General features: G+C 40.3%; 1 protein-coding gene across 1 annotated transcript in view; it reads left to right on the plus strand.

The window, feature by feature from the left end:
* The window catches only part of itga4 (integrin alpha 4), a 177,827-nt gene extending 154,521 nt beyond the window's left edge, over positions 1 to 23,306 (plus strand). The window contains exons 26-28 of the mRNA XM_060827973.1: positions 1,310 to 1,405; positions 17,603 to 17,722; positions 22,929 to 23,306. Coding sequence (XP_060683956.1) covers positions 1,310 to 1,405; positions 17,603 to 17,722; positions 22,929 to 23,084 — 372 coding nt within the window. The 3' untranslated portion in view covers positions 23,085 to 23,306. The remainder of the gene's footprint in view (positions 1 to 1,309; positions 1,406 to 17,602; positions 17,723 to 22,928) is intronic.
* The last annotated feature ends 1,417 nt before the right edge of the window (positions 23,307 to 24,723 follow it).

Consider the following 24,723-nt stretch of genomic DNA (forward strand, 5'->3'; position numbering starts at 1 on the left):
CTCCATAAGAGGCGTCACCAACATCCTATACAACCTCAATGTGACGTCCCTACTCTAAAGTCTCAGCAATGAAGGCAACCATGCTAAATGCCTTCTCAACCACCCTGTCTACCTGTGACTCAAATTTCAAAGAATTATGTACCTGAACCCCTGATTCTATCTGTTCCACAACATTACCCAGGCCCCTACCATTAATTAAGTCCTGCCCTTATTTGTATTAGCAAAACGCAATACCTTGCATTTATCCAAATTAAACTCCATCTGCCACTCCTCAGTCCATTGACTCAGTTGATTAAAATTTCTTTGTAATCTTAGATAACTCATCACTGTTCACTAGACTACAATTTTGGTGTCATCTAAAAACTTACTAACCATGCCTTCTATATTCTCATCCAAATCATTTATGTAAGTGACAAACAAAAGTGGACCAAGTACCAATCCTTGCGGAACACTGCTGGTCACAAGCTGCCAGTCTGAAAAATAACCCACCACCACCCTTTGTCTTCTACCATAAAGCCAATTATGCATCCAATTGACAAACTCACCTTGAATCCCATGTGATCTAACTTTACTAATTAGTTCACTATGCAGAGCCTTGTTAAAAACTTTAAAGTCCAAGTAAACAACATCACATCCTCATCAATCCTTTTAGTTACTTCATTAAAAAGCTCAATCAAATTTGTAAGACACTATTTTCCTCACACAAAACCATGCTGATTATCCCCACTGATTCCTTGCCTCTCCAAATGATTGTAAATCATATCTTTCAGAATTCCCTCCAACAACGTACCTACCACTGATGTCAGATTCTCAAGTCTGTAGTTTCCAGGCTTCTCTTTACAGCCTTTCTTAAACAATAGTACAACATTAACCAACCTCCAGTCCTTTGGTACTTCACTCGTGTTTACAGATGATACAAATATTTCTGCTAGGGGCCCTGCAATTTCCCCCCTAACTTTGACCACCTTTTGTCAGATTATCTAACAGTTCTGCAATAAAATTAACAAGCCCACATTTTCTAAATCGTAACACTCATCAGATAATAAGGAAATATTATCCATGTTGAAGTTTGCTGTTGAAATTGCCCCAAATTCCTAGTTGAAGAGGGGTGCATGTGAAAAGAGAATGGAATAAAGAACAAAATCATAATTTCAATTAACTTACTTAAATCCATCTCATTTACAGGTATGTGTGGATTTGTTTATTTCTACATTTGAAAGCTGTTTTATATCACAAAGTATATCAGAGCATGCTAACTTAATATTTTTGTATTTAAAGCAAAGCAAACCTTCACTTTTTATTTCAACAGGATTCTGCTGCTTCGACACTTTTTATTACAGAAGCTGTGGCATCATCAGGGCAGAATCCCAAAGTTATTGAAAAAGGAGGAGGCACAAGTATAACTGTAAGTATTAAATTATTTAATCCAAACAATTTGACTTTGCCTTCTCTTTCCTGAATTCATCCTGTATACAATGTCATGAGAGATGAAAGCAACTTTGCAGAATAATGTCCAAATGGCCATTTTACATATTTAAGTCCAGACTTTGAATAGTATTTAACTATGTAAGATTATCACAGCTGATCCCATCTATCCCAGATAGTGTGTGGCAATCAAGAACCGACAGATTGGTTGATTTTTTTTAACTGTGTAATTAATGCATTAACTCACTGGGATCAGGAAAGACTGTGTCTGTGGACAGATCAATCAGATCCATTAATTATCACCCTGTACATAAAATTAGTCTGTTTCTGGAAATGTAAGGAAAGAATCGAATCAATTTATTTTGGTGAGGGTCTGAAAGTTGGAAATAAATATATAGCTGATATTAAGAATGTAAATATGTTCTCCTGAATCAGTCTGTGGTAAATTATGCACCAAAACTGGATAACACCCACGCTTCAGCTGAAGGGTGGTGTTTTGGATTTGTAGTGTCCCAATGCCTGGGCTAGACACTCCAGGTTCAAGTCTCACCTATCCTGCAAGAGTGTCAAAAATTATTTTTGAGATCTTGTGGCACAGTTGTAGTGTCAGAAGGTATGGGTTTGATCCTGTCTGCAACAGAGCTGTGTCAAAACATGTTCGAACAAGTTGATTTTTTTCCTTCTCACAGATCTGGGTTAATAAGCAGATAACAGTCACACCACACAAGAGTGAGGCAACGACCATTTACAACAATGGAAAGTTGAATCATTTTCCATTGATATTCAATGGCATTACCATTGCTGGATCCCCCATCATTGGCACCCTGAAAACCTAACAGGACCAGCAACACACATTCTGTGGTTTCAAGAGCAAGTCAGAGGTGGGGAGCTCTTTGGCGGGTAACTCAACAACCAATTCCCCAAAGACTGCCTATCATTTATAGGCACAAATTTGAAGGGTTTGAGAATAATCTCCATTTGCTGAGATGGATACAGTTCCAATAACACTCAAGTAACTTGACATTGTCCAGGACAAGCAGCTCACATGATTGCTACCACAGCCCTTAGTAGTACCCTCTCCACTGCCAGCACACAGTGGTGCAATGTGTATAATTCACAAATTACATTCAAACCTGCAACATCTACTACCTAGAGAAATAAACAGCAGACCATGGGAACACAAACTGCAGGTTTTCCTAAAACATACATTGTCCTGACTTTCAGCTACTTAACTGTCACTGGGTCAGAATCCCGGCATTTCATCCATAACAGCACTGTGCTGATACCATAAGGAGTACTGCAGTCCAAGGCAGTTAGAAATAGATGACAAATGCTGACTTGCTAATTATGTACACATCCCATAAGCAAATGTTTTTGAGTGCCAAAAGAGTCTTGTTTCATGCCTGCTCCGAGTTGATGTCAATATCCTGAGTTGATATACATTGTTCCCTTCTATTAAATGCCATATTAATATACACAGAAAGCGTTGTGATATGCCAGAGGAATTAACATAAATTAATGACTTGGATGAGGAAAATGAATGTACTATTGCAAAGTTTATGGATGATGCAAAAATAGGTGGGAAGGCAAATGATGAGGATGACACAAAGTGGAGAGGGAGATACGCAGGTTAACATCCCAGAACCACACACACCAAACAACCCCATCCTGTGGCCAGCATCTTTAACTCTCCAGCCAAGGATATGCAAATCCTGGGTCACCTCCTCTGCCAAATCAAAGCCACTCTCCAACTGGAGGAAGAATACCTCAACTTCTGCCTCGGGACCCTACAACCAGGTGGCATCAATGTTGACTTCACCAGTTTCCAAACCTCACCACCCCCCACCTCATCCCAGATCCAACCCTCTGACTCGGCACTACCCTCTTGACCTGTCCATGCTCGTTCCCATCTATCTCCACCGACCTATCACAATTAACCCCCACCTTCAAATACCTATCACCTTCCCACCTTCCTCCACCCGACCCCCAAGCCCCAGCCTCACCCTTCTATTTATCCCTCAGTCCCCTTCCCCGCCCACATTCCTGATGAAGGGCTTATGCCTGAAATGTCAACTCTCCTGCTCCTCAGATGCTGCTGACCTGCTGTGTTTTTTCCAGTACCACACCTTTTGACTCTGACTCTCCATAATCTGCAGTCCTCACTTTCTCCAGGTCAACCAAATAAGCAAAAACAATTGACAGATTGATTATAATGTAATATATTGTGAGATTATGCAATTTGGCAGGACAATAGAGGAGCTGAATTTTATTTAAAAGGAGAACAACTGCAGAAAGCTACAGAACAGAGAGACTTAGGAGTCCTTGTCCATGAATCACAAAAATCCAGTATCCAAATTCAGTAAGCAATAGGAAAGGCAAAAGGAATGTTGGCCTTTATTTCAAAGGAAAGGAAATATAAAAGTAGGGACATTTTTCTGAAACTATAGGAGGCACTAGTCAGATCACACCTGAAATACTGTGAACCATTTTGGACCTCTTATTTAAGGAAAGATATATTGGCATTGGAGGACGTTCAGAGAAGGTTCACTAAGGTGATTATCAGCTTTGAGGAGAGGTTGAGTAGATTGAATCTGTACTCGTTGAAATATAGGAGAATGAGATGCACATTTCAATAAGGTCACAAGATTCTTGGGGCAATATGACAGGGCAGATGTGTTTCCCGTTTTGGGAGAGTCCGGGCCCTGAGGATGTAATGTCAGAATGATGGATCTCACATTTCAGTGAGAGATGAGGAATTTCTTCTCTCCCTCTCCTGCAACCCCTGTACATCTGTACAGCAGAGTGCTGTAGACGCAGGGTCTCTATTTCGGCTGTGGTCGCTTTGTAATCAGTAAGTGAATCAGGGGTTATGGCGGAAAAAGCAAGACAGGACATGAGGGTTATCTGATCAGCTGTGATCTCATTGAATGATGGAGCAGACCTGATGGGCTCAATGGCCTATTTCTGCTCCTACATCTTATGGTTTTATCATTTTGAGACATTTGTTTAAGGAGCAATAGCAGTATACTTATATTGCAGCTCATACTGCAGGCAGTGACTGATCATATCATTAAATATGATTTTCTGTTTCAAGTCTTTCCGTTTCAAATGTTCAGTTGTATGCTGTAAACTGATGTTTTTGTCCAGATATGAGTACATGCAATGAAACTTGAAAGGGTTCAGAAAAGATTTACAAGGATGTTGCCAGGGTTGGAGGATCTGAACTACAGGGAGAGGCTGAACAGGCTGGGGTTGTTTTCCCTGGAGCATTGGAGGCTGAGGGATGGCCTTATAGAGGTTTACAAAATTATGAGGGGCATGGATAGGATAAATAGGCAAAGTCTTTTCCCTGGGGTCGGGGAGTCTAGTACTAGAGGGCATAGGTTTAGGGTGAGAGGGGAAAGATATAAAAGAGACCTAAGGGGCAACTTTTTCACACAGAGGGTGGTACGTGTATGGAATGAGCTGCCAGAGGAAATGGTGGAGGCTAGTACAGTTGCAACATTTAAGAGGCATTTGGATGGGTATATGAATAGGAAGGGTTTGGAGGGATATGGGCCAGGTGCTGGCAGGTGGGACTAGATTGGGTTGGGATATCTGGTCGGCATGGACAGGTTGGACCAAAGGGTTATTTTCCATGCTGTACATCTCCAAGACTCTGTACATCTCCTCTCCAAAGACCAGCAGTAAAAATGTAGCATGTTGATGAAGAACTGTTTTGGAATGTATATGTGAGCTGTTTACCTGTTGGTGGAATTCTTTTGTAGCTGTATATTGTCAGCTTTCTGCAGGTCTTCAATTTAATCTGCCTCTCTTCTTAGATGCCACAGATGTACTATTAGCCCTGGATAGTAGTTACTGTCAAATATGCTGTACAAGTGTCCTCTAAGGAGGATGTTCTAGAATAGAAAACAGACAACATTGTACCCACTTCACACAGCAACATATTCATTGTCTAAATGAAGTAGATGGTTTTATGCACCTTACTGGTTACTTGCTAGTTATTGCACTGCACTTTTCTGTATGCCCACTAATTTTTGACAGCTATTTCTTTTGGGCCACATAATTGGAAAGGTTACCTTAAATCATTTCAGAGCTTATTGCTTAAGAACCTTGAGTTGCACAAAATATTTTGCCTTTTACTGGATGCAAACTAGCCCTTATGAATGCCTATATTAAAACAGTGATTGTGGACAGAATTTTTAGATCCTGATAGGTTGGGCTTAGGTGGGGAGTTTTGTTTTCCCATTTCTGTCTCTGACAAATTTTCTGACAGCTGTGGAGGGTGGCATCTTGAAGTCTTCCAGGTTTGAAAATTATTCTGATTAATCCTATTAATGAGTTAATTTGTTTATTAAGGGCCAGTTTGGAATTTCAGCAGTGGCACTGGTTACACGCTGGATGTGGTACTGTCCAGGGTCAAGGAGCTGACAATACAGTGGGGTGACAGTCATGGATGCATCAATGGACCCATAAAAGAAATTTTGTTTAAGAAGGGCGCTCAGCCATTGCCACACATCAGTCTTCAGATGTGCAGAGATAGGTGGTAATGGAACTATTGTTATAAAATCTTTGGTCAAGTGGCGAAATTGATCAACATCCTAAGCAGCAGAGGCAGATACTTACTTGCAGAGGGCAAAGAAAGGAATGAAGGGTAAGAAAACACTAGAGGGCACACCTATGGCATTGCCTTTATGCTAGTGATGCTGATACCTGGATATATTGGAGAATTGCAGGATACTGCATCTATATAGGCAGGTGTTCAGTCCGTTTTTTTGCTGTCATAGCAGAAGATCTCATCCCTCTCAGCACTGTGCACCATGCCCTGCGTGTAACTGTAATATTCACTGTTACTTAATCTCTGGCTCATTCCAGGGATTAGCATTGTGTCTCTGTGTGCCCCACAAGCAGCACTGCACTGTTACATTCAAACATCACTGATATGCTGTTTGTGAGGGTTACTCCATTCCTTCAATTTGATATAGCTAAAGCCTCAGCGGCTCAAAGAACTGTGAGATTCATCTCCATCATTGAATTCTCACAAGTGTCAAGCATCATTGCTTGCACCCATGGCTCTGTTATAGTGCTAGGTGAGCAACCAATGAGATACATCAATGGGAAGAGCTTCTACTCCCTTAATGTTGCTTCCATGCCAGGGAGCATCTAATGCAGCTGAGTTCTTCTAACCTAGGAGAATAGGAGAATGTTCTGGGACTCACTTTGAGCAGCTTCCCAGAATCATACAGAATGGCGCCTTCAATGGATCCATCCATTACTGCTAATGAATGGTGTACATATATCCAGCATGTCTCATTGTCCTCCTTCAGTGTTCCCTTCACCTTTTTTCTAATCCAATCTTGCCATTAAATAAAGATTCAATGTGACTACATGAACTCAAGTCATAATTGATGTGAATATGCACAACTCAAAGCTCATCTAATTCAACACAGGCATCAGAGGTCCAGCAGTCAGAGTATGCCTACTAAGGGAGAAGAAACGTACTCTCAGAAAAGCAATCAACATGCGGATGCACTGAGATTGTAAACCAGCATATCATGACAAAATAGGCTAAGCGTTCCATCGTGCACAAAAGGCAAAATACTAATACTGTGTGGAATCAAAATCAAAAATTGCTGGGAAAACTCAGGGCTGGCAGTGTCAGTGTTAACATTTCTGGAAGAACGGTCACCGGACCCGAAACATTTAACTCTACTTTCTCTTTACAGATGCTGCCAGACCTACTGAGCATTTCCAGCAATTCCTGATTTTGTTTCTGATTTTCCAGCATCTGCTGTTCTTTTGTTGTTTTTTGAATACTGTGGAGGATATCACACAAAAGAAAAGCCAAGTCCACTCTCTGGGGAAAGTGGTGTTCTCCCTGCAGGAAGCTGGATCATTTTGCACAAATATTTGGCTCTTTCCTGATGAAGGACTTATGCCCAAAACATCGATTTTCCTGCTCCTCGGATGCTGTCTCACCTGCTGTGCTTTTCCAGCACCACTCTAATCTAGACTCTGATCTCCAGCATCTGCCGTCCTCACTTTCGCCTATTTGGTTCTTTGAGCCTATTCTGCCCTTCAGAATGATCATGGCTGATCCTCTATCTCAATGCCATATTCCTGCTTTTTGCCCATGCCTTTAATACTTTTAAAATCTTCCAAGAAAAGATTTGTCAGTTTCTCGAATCTGTTCAGTGATTAGGCCTCCACAACCTTCTGTGATAAGGAATTCCACAGATTCAGTTCCCTTTGAGTGAAGAAACCTTTCCTCAACTTAGTTCTAAATAGTGTACACTGTATCCTGAGACTGTGGACTCTGGTTCTGGACTCCCTACCCAAGGAGAATATTCCTCTGCATCCATCTAGCTGTGTTAGAACTTTGCATGTTTCAATCAAATCCCTCTCATCCTTCTAAACACTGGTGAATACAGGCTCAGTCAAATCAATCTTTTCTCATAGTACAGTCCTGCTATCCCCAGTATCAGTGTAGTGAACCTCTGTTGCACTTCCTCTATAGCAAGTATACAATTTCTTGAGTAGGGAAATGAAAACCACATGCGGTACACCAGATGTGGTATCACAAAGGCTTTGTATAATGGCAGTTAGACATCCCTACTTCTGATCTCAAATTCTCTTGCATTGAAGATCAATATACTCTTACCTTCCCCAATGCTTGCTGCACCTGCCTGTCTACTATCATTGACTGGTATACAAAGACAGCAACATTCCATTGTAAATTCAAATTTCCTAATATATCACTGTTTAAATAATAATCTTCTTTCTGTTTTTTTCACACCAAAGTGTTAAAACCTTGCTATGCATTTGCCCATTCATCCACTGTGTCTAAATTACCTTGAAGCCTCCTTACAACTCTCAGTCCTGCCTAGTTTTGTGTCAACTGGAAACTTGAAAATATTGCCTTTATTTCACTAATCCAGGTCATTTATAATATATTTTATGCATGTATGTGTAGGAGCCCAAGTATTGTTTCTTGAAACTAATTTATTTCCACTGTCTATTTCCTGTGAACCAACTCTTGCCAATATATTCTCTATCCCTATTAATAGGCTTTATCTTTGTCCACAAATCTCTTAGGAGAGACCTTATGAAAAGCCTTCTAAAAATCTAAATCACCACATCCACTGTTTCTCCTTTATTTACTTTACTAGTTGCTTCCTTAAACTCCAGCAAATTCTTTACATGTAATTTGCCTTTATGGAGTCATAGAGATGTACAGCATGGAAACAGAACCTTCGCTCCAACCTGTCCATGACAACCTGATATACCAACACAATCTAATCCCACCTGCCAGCACCCGGCCCATATCCCTCCAAACCCTTCCTTTTCATATACCCACCCAAATGCCTTTTAAATGTTGCAATTATACTAGCCTCCACCACTTCCTCTGGCAGCTCATTCCATACATGTACTATGTGAAAAGGTTGCCTTTTAAGTCTATTTTTTATCTTACCCCTTTCACCCAAAACCTATGCCCTCTGGAAAAGACTTTGTCTATTTACCCTATCCATACCCCTCATAATTATGTAAACCTCTATGAGGTCACCCCTCAGCCTCCGATGTTCCAGGGAAAACAGCCCCAGCCTGTTCAGCCTCTCCCTATAGCTCAAATCCTCCCTGTCTGGCAACATCCTTGTAAATCTTTTCTGAACCCTTTCAAGTTTCACAACATCTTTCCAATAGGAAGGAGACCAGAATTGCAACAGTGGCCTAACCAATGTCCTTTACAGCCGCAACATGACCTCCCAACTCCTGTACTCAGTATGCTGACCAATAAAGGAAAGCATACCAAATGCCACCTTCACTATCCTATCTACCTGCAACTCCACTTTCAAGGAGCTATGAACCTACACTCCAAAGTCTCTTTGTTTAGCAACACTCCCTAGGACCTTACCATTAAGTGTATAAGTGCTGCTGATGATTGCTTTCCCAAAATGCAGCACCTCGCATTTATCTGAATTAAATTCCATCTACCATGTCTCGCCCATTGGCCCATCTGGTCAAGGTCCTGTTGTAATCTGAGGTAACCTTCTTTGCTGTCCACTACACCTCCAATTTTGGTGTCATCTGCAAATTACTAAGTATATGTTTGCATCCAAATCATTTATAAAAATGATGAAAAGTAGTAGACCTAGCACCGATCCTTGTGGCACTCCACTGGTCACAGGCCTCCGGTCTGAAAAACAACCCTCCACCACCACCCTCTGTCTTCTACCTTTGAGCCAGTTCTGTATCCAAATGGCTAGTTCTCCCTGTATTCCGTGAGATCTAACCTTGCTAATCAGTCTCCCATGGGGAACCTTGTCAAACGCCTCATTGAAGTTCATATAGATCACATCTACCGCTCTGCCCTCATCAATCCTCTTTGTTACTTCTTCAAAAAACTCAATCAAGTTTGTAAGACATGCTTTCCCACACACAAAACCATGTTGACTCTTCCTAATCAGTCCTTGCCTTTCCAAATACATGGACATCCTGTCCCTCAGGATTCTCTCCATCAACTTGCCCACCACCGAAGTCAGGCTCATTGGTCTATAGTTCCCTGGCTTGTCCTTACCATCTATCTTCAACTGTGGCACCATGTTAGCCAACCTCCAGTCTTCCGGCACCTCACCTGTGACTATCGATGATACAAATATCTCAGCAAGAGACCCAGCAATCACTTCTCTATCTTCCCACAGAGTTCTAGGGTACACCTGATCAGATCCTGTGTTTCAAGATATCCAACACTTCCTTGTCTGTAATATGGACATTTTTCAAGATGTCACCATCTATTTCCCTACAGTCTATATCTTCTATGTCCTTTTCCACAATAAATGCTGATACAAAATACTTGTTTAGTATCTCCCCCATTTTCTGTAGCTCCACACAAAGGCTGCCTTGCTGATCTTTGAGGGGTGAAAATGTATTGCTGGAAAAGCGCAGCAGGCCAGGCAGCATCCAAGGAGCAGGAGAATCAATGTTTTGGGCATGAGCCCTTCTTCAGGAATGAGGAAAGTGTGTCCAGCAGACTAAGATAAAAGGTAGGGAGGAGGGACTTGGGGGAGGGGCGTTGGAAATCCGATAGGTGGAAAGAGGTCAAGGTGAGGGTGATAGGCCAGAGTGGGGGTGGGGGCGGAGAGGTTAGGAAGAAGATTGCAGGTTAGGAAGGCGGTGCTGAGTTTGAGGGATTTGACTGAGACAAGGTGGGGGGAGGGGAAATTAGGAAACTGGAGAAATCTCGGTTCATCCCTTGTGGTTGGAGGGTTCCTAGGCGGAAGATGAGGCACTCTTCCTCCAGCCGTTGTGTTGCTATGGTCTGGCGGTGGAGGAGTCCAAGGACCTGCATTTCCTTAGTGGAGTGGGAGGGGGAGTTGAAGTGTTGAGCCACGGGGTGGTTCCCCCCCCCCCCCCCCCCCCAAAGTCCCTCCTCCCTACCTTTTATCTTAGTCTGCTGGACACACTTTCCTCATTCCTGAAGAAGAGCTCATGCCCGAAATGTCGATTCGCCTTCTCCTTGGATGCTGCCTGACCTGCTGCGTTTTTCCAGCAACACATTTTCAGCTCTGATCTCCAGCATCTGCAGTCCTCACTTTCTCCTGATCTTTGAGGGGCCCTATTTTCTCAATAGTTACCCTTTTGTCTTTAAATATTTGTAAAAACCCTTTGGACTCTCCTTTAATTCTATTTGCCAAAGCTATCTCATGTCCTCTTTTTGCCCTCCTGATTTCCCTCTTAAGTATACTCCTACTTCCTTTATACTCTTCTAAGGATTCACTCGATCCATCCTGTCTATACCTGACATATGCTTCCTTCTTTTTCTTAACAAAACCCTCAATTTCTTTCATCATCCAGCATTCCTTACACCTACCAGCCTTTCCTTTCACCCTAACAGGAATATACTTTCTCAGGACTCTCGTTATCTCATTTCTGAAGGCTTCTCATTTTCCAGTTGTCCCTTTACCTGCGGACATCTGCCCCAATCAGCTTTTGAAAGTTCTTGACTAATACTGTCAAAATTGGCCTTTCTCCAATTTAGAACTTCAACTTTTAGATCTGGTCTATCCTTTTCGATCACTATTTTAAATCTAATAGAATTATGGTTGCTGGCCCCAAAGTGCTCCCCCACTGATACCTCAGTCACCTGCCCTGCCTTATTTCCCAAGAGTAGGTCAAGTTTTGCACCTTCTCTAGTTGGTACATCCACTACTGAATCAGACAATTTTCTCGTACATACTTAACAAATTCCTCTCCATCTAAACCTTTAACACTATGGCAGTCCGAGCCTAAGTTTGGAAAGTTAAAATCCCCTACCATAACCACTCTATTATTCTTACATATAGCTGAAATCTCCTTACAAATTTGTTTCTCAATTTCCCTCTATTAGGGGATGTAAGACGATCATCCCTTTCTTATTTCTCAGTTCTATCCAAATACCTTCCCTGGATGTATTTCCAGGAATATCCTCCTTTGGTACAGATGTAATACTGACCCTTACCAAAAATGCCACTCCCCCTCCTCTCTTGCCTCCCTTTCTATCTTTCCTGTAGCATTTGTATCCTGGAACGTTAAGCTGCCAGTCCTGCCATCCCTGAGCCATGTTTCTGTAATTGCTATGATATCCCAATCCCATGTTCCTAACCATGCCCTGAGTTCATCTGCCCTCCCTGTTAGTCCTCTTGCATTGAAATAAAGACAGTTTAATTCACCAGAACTACCTTGTTCCTGCTGTTGACTGTTTGACTTTCTTCTTTTCTCAACTATACCAGTCTCAGATTGATCTCTTTTCTCACTAGCTCACTGGGTCCCATTCCCCTACCTTAATAGTTTAAATCCTCCTGAGCAAATCTCCCTGCTAGTAAATGAATCCCCTTCCAATTTAGGTGCAATCCGTTCTTCTTGTACAGGTCACTTCTACCCCAAATGACACAAAAAGCGTGAATCCTTCTTCCAAACACCAACTGCTCAGCCATGCATTCATCTGATCTATCCTCCTATTCCTGCCTTCACTAGCTTATAGCACTGGGAGTAATCCAGATATCACTACTCTCGAGAGCGTCCTTTTAAAATTTCTACCTAACTCTCTCTAATCTCCCTTCAGAATATCAACCTTTTCCCTTCCTATGTCATTGGTTCCAATGTGGACAATGACCTCTTGCTGGCACCTCTCCCCCTTGAGAACATTCTGAACCCTCTCTGAGACATCCTTGATCCTGGCACCAGGGAAGCAACACAGCATTCTGATTTTTCGCTGCTGGCCACAGAAGCGTCTGTCAGTACCTTGGACTAGAGAGTCCCCGAACACAATCGATCTCTTGGAACCCAATGTACCTCTCATTGCATTAGAGCCAACGTCAATACCAGAGACTTGGCTGTTCCTGCTACATTCCCCTGAGAATCCATCACCCCCTCCATTTTCCAAAGCAGCATACTTTTTGAAATAGGGATAGCCACAGAAGACTCCTGCACTACCTGTCTACCTCTCTTACCTTTCCTGGAGTTAACCCATCTATGTGGCTGTATCTGTGATTTTTTTCCCCCTTCCTATAACTGCCATCCATCACATCCCCTTACTGTTGCAAATTCCTCATTGCCTCTAACTGTTTCTCCAACTGATCCATTCGATCTGGTAGGATTCACAATCAATGGCATTTATTGCAGATATTATCCACGGTAATCCATAAACTCCTTAAACTCCCACATTCGACAAGAAGAGCATATCACTCTACTAAAGGCCATTTTTGCTCCTTCACAATCTACAGACCCAGAAAATAACACCGTCTTATTCCTCTACAAAACACTGCTCCAGGTTAAGTTAATAGTTATAGCTTATTTTTTAAGTTTAATCAAGAGACATATCTCAAAAAACATATAATCAAGGAAGAACCCGCTCTCTTCACTACTTCAGACTTTCTGTAGGCCACACTTAAAACTATTTACTTATCTGCTTCTCTGCTGTGATCTCGCTCAAACAGGTTCCTCCACGATTAGGTGTGAATTTCACTGGTTGCTAATTTTCCCAGACACGCTCCGATGTCCAGTAATACATGAATTCAAACAGCAAAGGCAGTAACTGTGCAGGGTCATTGTGGTGTCAATTTCTTTCTCTCTCTCTCTCTCTCTCTCTCTCTCTCTCCCTCTCCTGCACTGACCTCACTATGTGCTTTCTTTGTCTGTATCTCTCCCTTTTAAAATTGCTGTTATTTTGACTTTTTTTCTTCAGTGTTCCAAAACAATGCAACAGCATATAAAACAGCAATTGTTGCTCTTGGAATTTGAGGAAATCATCTCCAACATCTACAATATCTCAAAAATGGAGCAGCTGTTACAGCCAGAAATTTTTCCCGTCCTCCATCTTGGATTACCCAGAATCCCTTCATAAACCCTTGCAGGTTTAGTCCAGTGGTGTTAATGCTTTTCAGATATCTGTTATCACATCTTGTGGGGATTAGACTCTAGCTTTTCCCCACTACTGATGTTTGATTTTTGTCTGTAATTCTGTGCTTTTTCCAATCCCTTCCTTTTTAAATCATGGGGTTTCAATTGTCATCCTCCAATCTGGAAGTACTGCTTACAATTCCACAGAATTTTGGAAGCAGTCCACTTAAATCTCCAATATTTTCCGGACCACTTCCTTTAGTACTCTGGGACGTAGATTATCGGTGCCCCTTCATTTGTTAGCCTTTAACCCCATTCATTTCCTCAGCATAATTTTCTTACTAATAGTGATTTCCTTCAATTGCTCCCTCTCACTAGCCCCTTGTTTCCCTAACATTTCTGAGAAGTTACTTATGCCCACTGTGTGAATCTAAGATTCTGTCAAAAATTAAAGAGTCTGGTGAATCACTCTACATCATAGAACAGTTTAGCTCGGTCAGGTTGATAGATGATAAGTGGTTTGTGACAGTGGACTAGTGACTGCAGAAGGAGAACGTCAAGTCAACATTAAGTTTCAGATAGAGACTTGTACATCAGGACCTTCACAGACCTGTGCATGTGGCTCGATGTGGTATAATGATTCAAAAATGGAGCTCTGGAAAGTAAGGTTAGGGCTAAATGACAGCACAATATTGTGTCAAGAGGAAAGCATGAGAAAGTCACTTATCTCAGCTGGAGCAAGGCTAACAGTTGCACTGGGCAATGTGTCACAACACTCAATGCCATTGACTGCAGAACAAATCCTTTAGTGTTTTCAGGTTTAGGATGTCTTCCTGGAGAAAACCACCTCAGTGTAGGTGTTGATCAACTGCTGAGGAAAATTTCAACTGGCCTTACGGCTAGCCTGAAAGACAAGATGGAAGAGCTGGAAAAGAAGTGGGTAAACAGCAAAGTGACAACACCTGCAGAATGGATTTGCAGCATCATTACGGCACGGGGGAAACTCTCCGGCTTAATTTAAAACCAGCAACATACCCGAAAAGATTTATCCCGTGCAGTAATCTGTAAAAATTCGAATGGCCAAGAACTATGTAAAGTAGAAATTAACAACTTTATTTCTTAAAGTATGACAGAGAATAATTAACTAACCACTATTTATAATTTCTTTCTCTAACCTGTGTTTTACCTTCCCTTCTATAATACTAGTCTGAAAAAAACTCCTAATTAAGATTTACAAACCAACACTTCTTAAAACTAGGCAGCTTTAGGTTCTTGCCTTCGGATCTTCCTGTGTCTTCTTTTCTCCTTGTTAGGGATTTCTGCATTACAGGTTACTGATCAAAAAGGTAATTTTGAGAGAGATTTTTTTTCTAGCAGTCTGCTACATGCTAGGACTTGGCAGTTCTCCTCTCAACTGTTTGATTTTCCCTTGGTCTTGTATCCCAGAGCATCGGATTGTGTCATTGGCGTTTAAGATTGTCAATATACACAATTCAAACTTATTTGGAAATTGGTATTTTTTCGGGGTATAATTTAAATTGATTGGCCGAATTCGAATTTGTTTTTGTTTTCAGGCAATGAACTAATCAAGTTGTTCGACCCATTGTTACATACATTGTTGCTTTATTGAGAACACTTGATGCTGTGTCTGGTAGTTCTGCTGCTTTTAACTTTTTTAAAGGTACACCCACATCTTCATAATAGCATGGTAACAGTGAAGCGACCTACAAAGCTGAGAGTCTGCATAGACCCAAAAAGTCAAAATAACTCTCTGCAGAGATTTCACTATTCCATGACAACATCAAAGGAACTTTGCCAAAACTTGCAAAGGCAAAAATCTTCACTGCACAAAATTTGAAGGATGGTTACTGGCAAGTGAACATGATGAAAGCAGAAGCTTTTTAACTACACTCTGGATGTTATTTGGGAGATACAGATGGTTCAAAAAGCTGTTTGGATTTGGAGACACAAGGGAAGAAGCCATAACAAATGATGATCAGAACCTAGTGTGATTGCTAGAGAGCGATTGTCAGTGAACCTTACACTGAATTAAAAAATCGCAAATAAAGATGACTGAATTCAAGTACATATGTCACATGCTGTCAACAAATGATCTTTGCTTGGACCTGAAAAAACGTGAGAGTTATAGCAATGATACAGCCATCAATGGCAGTGTTACAGTTTGTTGGATGCATCAACTATTTAGCAATATTCTTGCTCAGTTTGTTGCCAGAATGTGAACCATTATGTTGAGCTACTGCTGAGGACGTCCAGTGGTATTGGAGCACAGAACAAGAAGCAGTTCTACTAAAATTTATCAACTTATGATGACAACATTAGTGTTGAAATATAATGATTTCAGTCGTCCTGCATTGAGAAACAACCCAACTGCAGCAAGAAGACCAGTTGTAATTATTTCTAGTGTGTTGATGCAAACAGAAATGACACCATACTCAGATGAAGAAAGAATGTCTCGCTTTTGAATTTGCTTATAAACATTTTCAAAAGTACTTACTTGAAAAAGTCAAAATGGCAGTCAGATGTGACTATAAGCAATTTCAAAACATTTTCACATGCCATTACTATCTGTTCCAAAGTGCCTGAAATAAATCTTATCTTTGATTACAAAGATTTATCATCTGGATATGGCATGTAAGCACATGAAACAGATGTATGTCACCAACATTGTGTTGAGAACAAGACTCTCTGTGATGAAAGAAGAGCATACTATGACCGTGTGGAATCTTTCAGAACTAAAATGAAGCAACAGTTCAATATCTGGAAGTCATCAACAAGCAGAAAGATTGAATCTAACAGACAAGTGCCTACAAGTGATCTATCCAGAAAGATGCAACCAAGTGTTGCAAGAATTTCTGATGAAAGAATGACCTGAAAGTATCAAGGACGTTCATGTGATGTTACAAGCATATTGGGTACAGAGTTGGATTGATGGTCCAAGATGGCATGTTGTAGAGAAGAAAGAGTTATTATCCTTAAGCAATTGTGAGAAAAGATGCTAAGGTGCATCCCTACAAGCCACTAATAAATTGAGTCAGGTCTGAAGATGAGCAATACTCTAGTGGCCAAACATTAGGAAAGAAATCAAGGACCGCATCAACCAATGCTGTACCTGTAATGAATACCAAGTTAAGCAAACTAGAGAGGCACTGATGACACACAATATCAAAGATGGAAAAAACTGGGAGAAGACCTCTTCACTCTCCACAGGAACTGATTGTCTTGATAACACAGATTGCCTTGTGCAAGTCTATTTAGGATTTGCACATTTTTTCATGATTCCGTTGGCACTTTTCATGGCTACACCCGCCTTTCCATTTTACTAGGGAAAAGTGTAATGGTGATGTGTAGTGCCAAATTTCACAATCTTTTATTAAATTGCTGAATTCTTGATTCATGAACTGTCACTCATCGCAATATTTGGAATGCTGTAACAGTCCAAGTGTGCTGGATGGTGGATCAACTGACTTTAGTGACTAGTAGTGAGATTATAGAATACCGGAAAATACATTACCCGTGCAAAAAACTGTGCTCATGTGACCTCTTCCACTGGGCACTCATTGCAGGCATGCATCTTACAGGAGTTCAATAAAGATAAAATACAAATAAGAATGTCTTGTGAGCCTGTTCCTGGGAAATACCTTGAAATGTTTTACTATTTTGAAGTGTCTACATAAATACAAGTACTTGTGATTTATTATTCTATTTATACACTTCCTGGTTAATTTTGCAGTCTTAATGATTCTCTTTCTGCTCATTAACTCACCTCTCATCTTTTTCCTAGGTTATAATGGAAGCAATTTATAATACTAAAGCAAAATTTAAAGTAGTAGTATTAACTTTTGGACTGAGTTTGTTATTGGGGATTTTGATCTTGGCTACATGCATTTTTATGCTTTGTAAGGTAAGACTTATATTAATTCAGTTCTACAATCAAATACAATTGATTGTATTCTTTGTCTTTGGCTGCCTCCACTTTTCCAACATTATAGAATGGAAACTCAAGGAAAAATAATTTACATCTAATTTTATGCATTCATAATATTTTGGACTCTATCGAGTTCACCAACTTCAGTTAATAACCACTCCTCACATTCTATTTGAACAGCAGCTGTTGTAATTACTCTGCTCTTCCTATTCTCCTCTTTTATTTCTTCACATGCCTTATTACTTACCCTTATTATGCCTTGCATCATCATCTGTTCTGTCATTTAACCTCTCCTACCTTCTGTTCATAATGAAGGGTTCACAGACCTTTTAAATTCTCCTTCCACCATTCCCGGCTTCTATATTTGCTTAAAACCTGCTCTATTTATACCAATTTCTCATAAAACGTTAGTGACCTGAAACATTAACTGTTTTTCTCTTCATGAATGCTGCCTGAAATGCTGGAACTTTCTGTTTAAAGATAAAAACTGGATATCCTATTTTTCTGATATGAAATGCAAAGGTATTTCCCATGTCAAGGTACACACTAAGCAGAAGAACAATATTGTTTAAGGAATATTGGTGAAATGTAGTTGTATATTTTGATTCCTTCATATTTTCAATTTGTCAAATTATGAAATGAAGAATATCAATAATTTGCACTTCTGAGCTTGAAGGTTCATTTCCAGACTTTTCGTCACCCTACTAGGTGACATCTTCAGTCAGTCTGTGGATGAAGCACAGTTGGTGATAATTCCTGCTTTCTATTGAGACGTTTGGGTTTATTTGGGTTGCTGACATCATTCCTGTGGTGATGTCATTTCCTGTTCTTTTTTCTCAGGGGTGGTAGATGGGATCTAACTCGATGTGTTTATTGATAGAGTTCCGGTTGGAATGCCATGCTTCTAGGAATTCTCATGCGTGTCTCTATTTGGCTTACCCTAGGATGGATGTGTCCCAATCAAATGATAGCATTACAGCTGTGCTGGGGGAGGATATTCCCGAAAATACATCCAGGGAAGTTATTTGTGTATAACTGAGAAATAAGAAAGGGATGATCACCTTATTGGGATTGTATTATAGACCCCCTAATAGTCAGAGGGAAATTGAGAAGCAAACTTGTAAGGGATCTCAGCTGTCTGTAAGAATAATAGGGTGGTTATGTTAGGGGATTTTAACTTTCCACTATGAGACTGCCATAGTGTTAAGGATTTAGATAGAGACGAATTTGTTAAGTGTGTACGAGACAATTTTCTGATTCAGTATGTGGATGTTCCTACTAGAGATGGTGCAAAACTTGACCTACTCTGGGGAAATAAGGCAGGGCAGGTGATTGAGGTGTCAGTGGGGGAGCACTTTGGGGCCAGCGACCATAATTCTATTCGTTTTAAAATAGTGATGGAAAAGGATAGACCAGATCTAAAAGTTGAAGTTCTAAATTGGAGAAAGGCCAATTTTGACAGTATTAGGCAAAAACTTTCAAAAGCTGATTGGGGCAGATGTCCGCAGGTAGAGGGACGGCTGGAAAATAGGAAGCCTTCAGAAATGAGATAATGAGAATCCAGAGAAAGTATATTCCTGTTAGGTTGAAAGGAAAGGCTGGTAAGTATAGGGAATGCTGGATGACTAAAGAAATTGAGCTTTGGTTAAGAAAAAGAAGGAAGCATATGTAAGTTATAGACAGGATGGATCGAGTGAATCCTTAGAAGAGTATAAAGGAATTAGGAGTATACTTAAGAGGGAAATCAGGAGGGCAAAAAGGGGACTTGAGATAGCTTTGGCAAATAGAATTAAGGAGAATCCAAAGAGTTTTTACAAATACATTAAGGACAAAAGGGTAACTAGGGAGAGAATAGGGCCCCTCAAAGATCAGCAAGGCAGCCTTTGTGTGGAACTGCAGAAAATGGGAGAGATACTAAATGAGTACTTTGCATCAATATTTACTGTGGACAAGGATATGGAAGGCATAGACAGTAGGGAAATAGATGGTGACATCTTGCAAAATGTCCAGATTACAGAGGAGGAAGCGCTGGATATCTTGAAACGGGTAAAGTTGGATAAATCCCCAGGACCTGATCAGGTGTACCCTAGAACTCTGTGAAAGCTAGAGAAGTAATTGCTGGGCCTCTTGCTGAGATATTTGTATCATCGATAGTCACAGGTGAGGTGCCGGAAGACTGGAGATTGGCTAACATTGTGTCACTGTTTAAGAAGGGTGGTAAGGACAAGCCAGGGAACTATCGACCAGTGAGCCTGATGTCGGTGGTAGGCAAGGTGTTGGAGGGAATCCTGAGGGACAGAATGTACATATATTTGGAAAGGCAAAGACTGATTAGGGATAGTCAACATGGCTTTGTGTGTGGGAAATGATGTTTCGCAAACTTGATTGAATTTTTTGAAGAAGTAACAAAGAAGATTGGTGAGGGCAGAGCGGTAGATGTGATCTATATAGATTTAAGTAAGGCATTCAACAAGGTTCCCCATGGGAGACTGATTAGCAAGGTTAGATCTCACGGAATACAGGGAGAACTAGCCATTTGGATATAGAATGGGCTGAAAAGCAGAAGATAGAGGGTGGTGGTGGAGGGTTGTTTTTCAGACTGGATGCCTGTGACCAATGGAATACCACAAGGTTCGGTGCTGGGTCCTCTACTTTTTGTCATTTACATAAATGATTTGGATGCAAGCATAAGAGGTACAGTTAGTACGTTTGCAGATGACACCAAAATTGGAGGTGTAGTGGACAGCGAAGAGAGTTACCTCAGATTACATCAGGATTTTGAACAGATGGGCCAATGGGCTGAGAAGTGGCAGGTGGAGTTTAATTCAGATAAATGCGAGGTGCTGCATTTTAGCAGAACTTATACATTTAATAGTAAGGCCCTAGGGAGTGTTGCTGAACAAAGAGACCTTAGTGTGCAGGTTCATAGCTCCTTGAAAGTGGAGTTGCAGGTAGATAGGACAGTGAAGAGGGCGTTTGGTATGCTTTCCTTTATTGGTCAGCATACTGAGTACAGGAGTTGGGAGGTCATGTTGCGGCTGTAAAGGACATTGGTTAGGCCACTGTTGGAATATTGCGTGCAATTCTGGTCTCCTTTCTGTTGGAAAGATGTTGTGAAACTTGAAAGGGTTCAGAAAAGATTTACAAGAATGTAGCCAGGGTTGGAGGATTTGAGCTGTAGGGAGTGGCTGAACAGGCTGGGGCTGTTTTCCCTGGAGCATCGTAGGCTGAGGGGTGACCTTATTCAGGTTTACAAAATTATGAGGGGCATTGATAGGGTAAATAAGCAAAGTCTTTTCCCTGGGGTTGGGGAGTCCAGAACTAGAGGGCATAGGCTTAGGGCGTGGGGGAAAAGATATCAAAGAGACCTAAGGGGCAACTTTTTCACACAGAGGGTGATACGTGTATGGAATAAGCTGCCAGAGGATGTGGTGGAGGTTGGTGCAATTGCAACATTTAAGAGGCATTTGGATGGGTATATGAATAGGAAAGGTTTGGAGGGAAATGGGCCGGGTGCGGGCAAGTGGGACTAGATTGGGTCGGGATGGATGGGTTGGACTGAAGGATCTGTTTCCATGCTGTACATTTCTATGACTCTATATTGGTGTCCTTCCTCATTTCTATGAAAGAATACTAGTGAAAGACGTTCATGTCGTTTTGAGGCTATTTGATGTTCATGTATACTAGTGGCTAGTTTTCTGCCTGTTTGTCCAATGTAGTTTTTGTTACAATCCTTGCATATGTTGTAAATTACATTAATTTTGCTTGTTGTCTGTATAGGGTCTTTCAAGTTCATTAGCTACTGTTTTAGTGTGTTGGTGGGTTTGTGGGCTACCATGATACCGAGGGATCTGAGTAGTCTGGCAGTCATTTCCGAGATGTCTTTGATGTAGGGGAGAGTGGCTAGGGTTTCTGGACGCGTTTTGTCTGCTTGTCTGGGTTTGATGCTGAGAAATCTGCGGACTGTGTTCATTCAGTACCTGTTCTTTCTGAATTTCTGTTTTACTCCTATTCTGCAAAATTATTGTCAATGACCTCTTGGTGTCTGTCATTCTCTGATGGGCCATAACCAGAGATTTCTACACTTATGGCACTGTTAAAATTGCAGTCTGGACCCAATGATGGTACCAGATGCCAAATTGCATTCAATATTTACAAAAAGACATCACCAGCTTTTGGATGGTAAATCATCTGCCTGATCAGAATGCCAATTCAAAAAGTTTAAGAAAAGCAGGATTTGGAATAGGTTTGTCAGCCGGTGGATTTCACTTGTTCAGTTGTCCTGTTTATTGGAGTTGGGTAAAGGTGGATCTCCACTCCAGAGAAACAAATCAGTATTTATACGTGCACTTACATTCATGCATATTTTTTTTTATGTTATTACTTCATAAATAATTTTAATAATTTTACTTTATCCATGAGGTGTAGGAGACCTAAATCATGTTTTGTCCAATTTCACTACTTTATAGTATAGTCTTGCCAATGCCATTCTTGCTTGCCTGCTCATTCTTTGAAGAGATGATGGCAGAGTGGTAATGTCACGACACTCCTAATCCAGAGATCCATTCTTTGAATTTGAATCCATTCTAGAGATATGGGTTTGAATCCTCCCATGGCAGATATTGAAATTTTAACTCAAATTAAAAAGATTCTGATCATAAAACCCCACTTGGCTCACCTTAGGTGAGGAAAGCAGCTGTCCTTAACTGGCCTGGTCTATACATGACCCCAGACTCTCAGCAATGTGATTCGCTCATAGCAGTCATTTGAAATGGCCAAGGGACCCAATCGGTTCCAGTGCAATTAGGAATGGAGATAAAGTGCTAGCTTTGCAAGTGATGCCAAAGTCCCATATAAGAATCTAAAATGAAGATCTTCTGGGTGCTTATGTGGTCCCGGGGATACATAGGTGACTACTAAAGTCAATTTGTGCCCAGAAAATTCTGTGGTTAATAACAATGCTTCTCGTTTTCTACTTTGATCAACACTGCTTTTTCAGCCAGTGTCAATTTCATTTCACTGCATTTGACTGTGTTGTTTGCAGAGTACAAGTGACAATAAATGATCATATTGTTATGTGTGAAATTTGTGACCACTGTTACAAATTATGCATATATCAAGAGGTAAGACTTTCATTTACAGTTTTGTAATTTTTTTCCCTTCTCTTCCCCACCCCCTTTAGTGTGGATTCTTTCAAAGATCTTTGAAAACCAAACTAAATAAAGAAGTGGGAAAAATAAATCTGGAAGAAATTTTGATGCCAATGAGTCAAGAGGATGATGATGATAATTTAATAGATGAAACACTTGCATGCAAATCAACATTAAGAAAAACGTGAGAAATGCACATGAAACAGCATAGACATTACTTAAAAACTGGAAATGGGTACTTATGTACATTTCAGTGAAGACATCAGAAAATTGTACCATAGGCGATTGTGCAGGAATTCACAAAGATGTATTCCATATTATAACTTGTAGAGTCTAAACATGCGCTACTTTGTACATGCAACAATTTTAAGTTGCTTCTCTTTGAACAGATTTGATCAAGACAGTATTACTTCTATGAGGTGTATTTCAATCCAACCTTGAATTTAAAGCAAACAACTCTAGTTTATCGATAAATACATTTTCCCAACTAAAAACCAAAAAACGTGAAATTTCCCAGTAGACAGAATTTTACATCTTCCCACTGATAAAAATGAACAAATTATTATGTTCATTATTTGAGATTGCTGCATCTGCTACTATATGAAGAAATAAACTGAGAGATGGTATTCTTGAAATGTTTTTCTTTATTATGCAGTGCAGAATGAGATTTGTCATCTCATCATGCTAATGCTGGCTCTTTGAAAGTTATCCAGTTACTGCTATTTTATTTTATCTGGGTTCTGCAAACTTGGTTATTTAAGCACATCCCTAGTTAATTTTGAAAAGTTTCTGTCAATTCTGCTTCCATGGCACTTAAGGGTCTGTATCATAACTGCTTGCTTTTTAAGAAGATAATCCCTCTGCTCTGTGATTCTTTTAAAAAGTGCTTTAAATTTGTTTTCTACAGTTACCAATGTTCCTGATTTATTCTGTACAAACCTTGCTTCAGGTAATAAATAGTGAGGAAGACAGTAGAAGTCTTCAAGAGAACATTGACAGTGCTAGAATGAACAAATGGTAGTTGAAATATAATGCAGTAAAATGTGACGTGGTCTGTTTAACAAAGAAACATGAAGAAAGAAGATGCTGAATGGTATCTTTAAATGGTATGAAAGAGCAGAAATATTTGGGGGTGTTTGTGTGTTAAAAAATGGTAAAACGGTAACAAAGCAATTAATATGTAAGATATTAAGCTTCATAAACAATGGCATGGAGTACAAAAGCACCTAAGATGCTATGCTAAATTTACATAAAATAGTCGATCATCCCAAGTTGTAGTATCAGGCTTTAGGAAGAACATGAAAGTACAGAGAGATGTACTAGAATGGGTTCAGGAAAGAAAGATTATGTCGATGGTTCTGACTGGGAAAAGATTTGTTGGTGTGTTTAAAACTGAGATTAGGGTAAGTAAAAAGAAACTGTTTCCATAATCAATAAGAAAGCACAGATTAATGTCATTGGCAAAGAAAGCAGACATGAAGAAAAATGTTTTACTCATTTGATAATTAGGATTTGGAATGCCTTACCTGATAGGGTGGTGGATAGATATTCAAGAGGGGATTGAAAAAGAACATAAAACAGAAAATATTGTAGAGATATAGGAAAGAGCTGGGAAGCGAGACTAACTGGATTGTTCTTGAAACAGCCAGCATAGACCTGATGGAACAGGTGATTTCCTGTTCTACACTACTGTATGAAATCTCCCCATTACACTGTGCTTTAAGGAGAATCCCATCCCTCTAGTCATTGATCCCAGATGTGATGTAACCTTTTTTCTAAAATAAACAACCTCTTTTCAGCTTTTGAATAAATTGTTTTACAAAATCC

The sequence above is a fragment of the Hemiscyllium ocellatum genome, chromosome 7, assembly GCF_020745735.1.
Source record: "Hemiscyllium ocellatum isolate sHemOce1 chromosome 7, sHemOce1.pat.X.cur, whole genome shotgun sequence".
Taxonomy (NCBI): Eukaryota; Metazoa; Chordata; class Chondrichthyes; order Orectolobiformes; family Hemiscylliidae; genus Hemiscyllium; species Hemiscyllium ocellatum.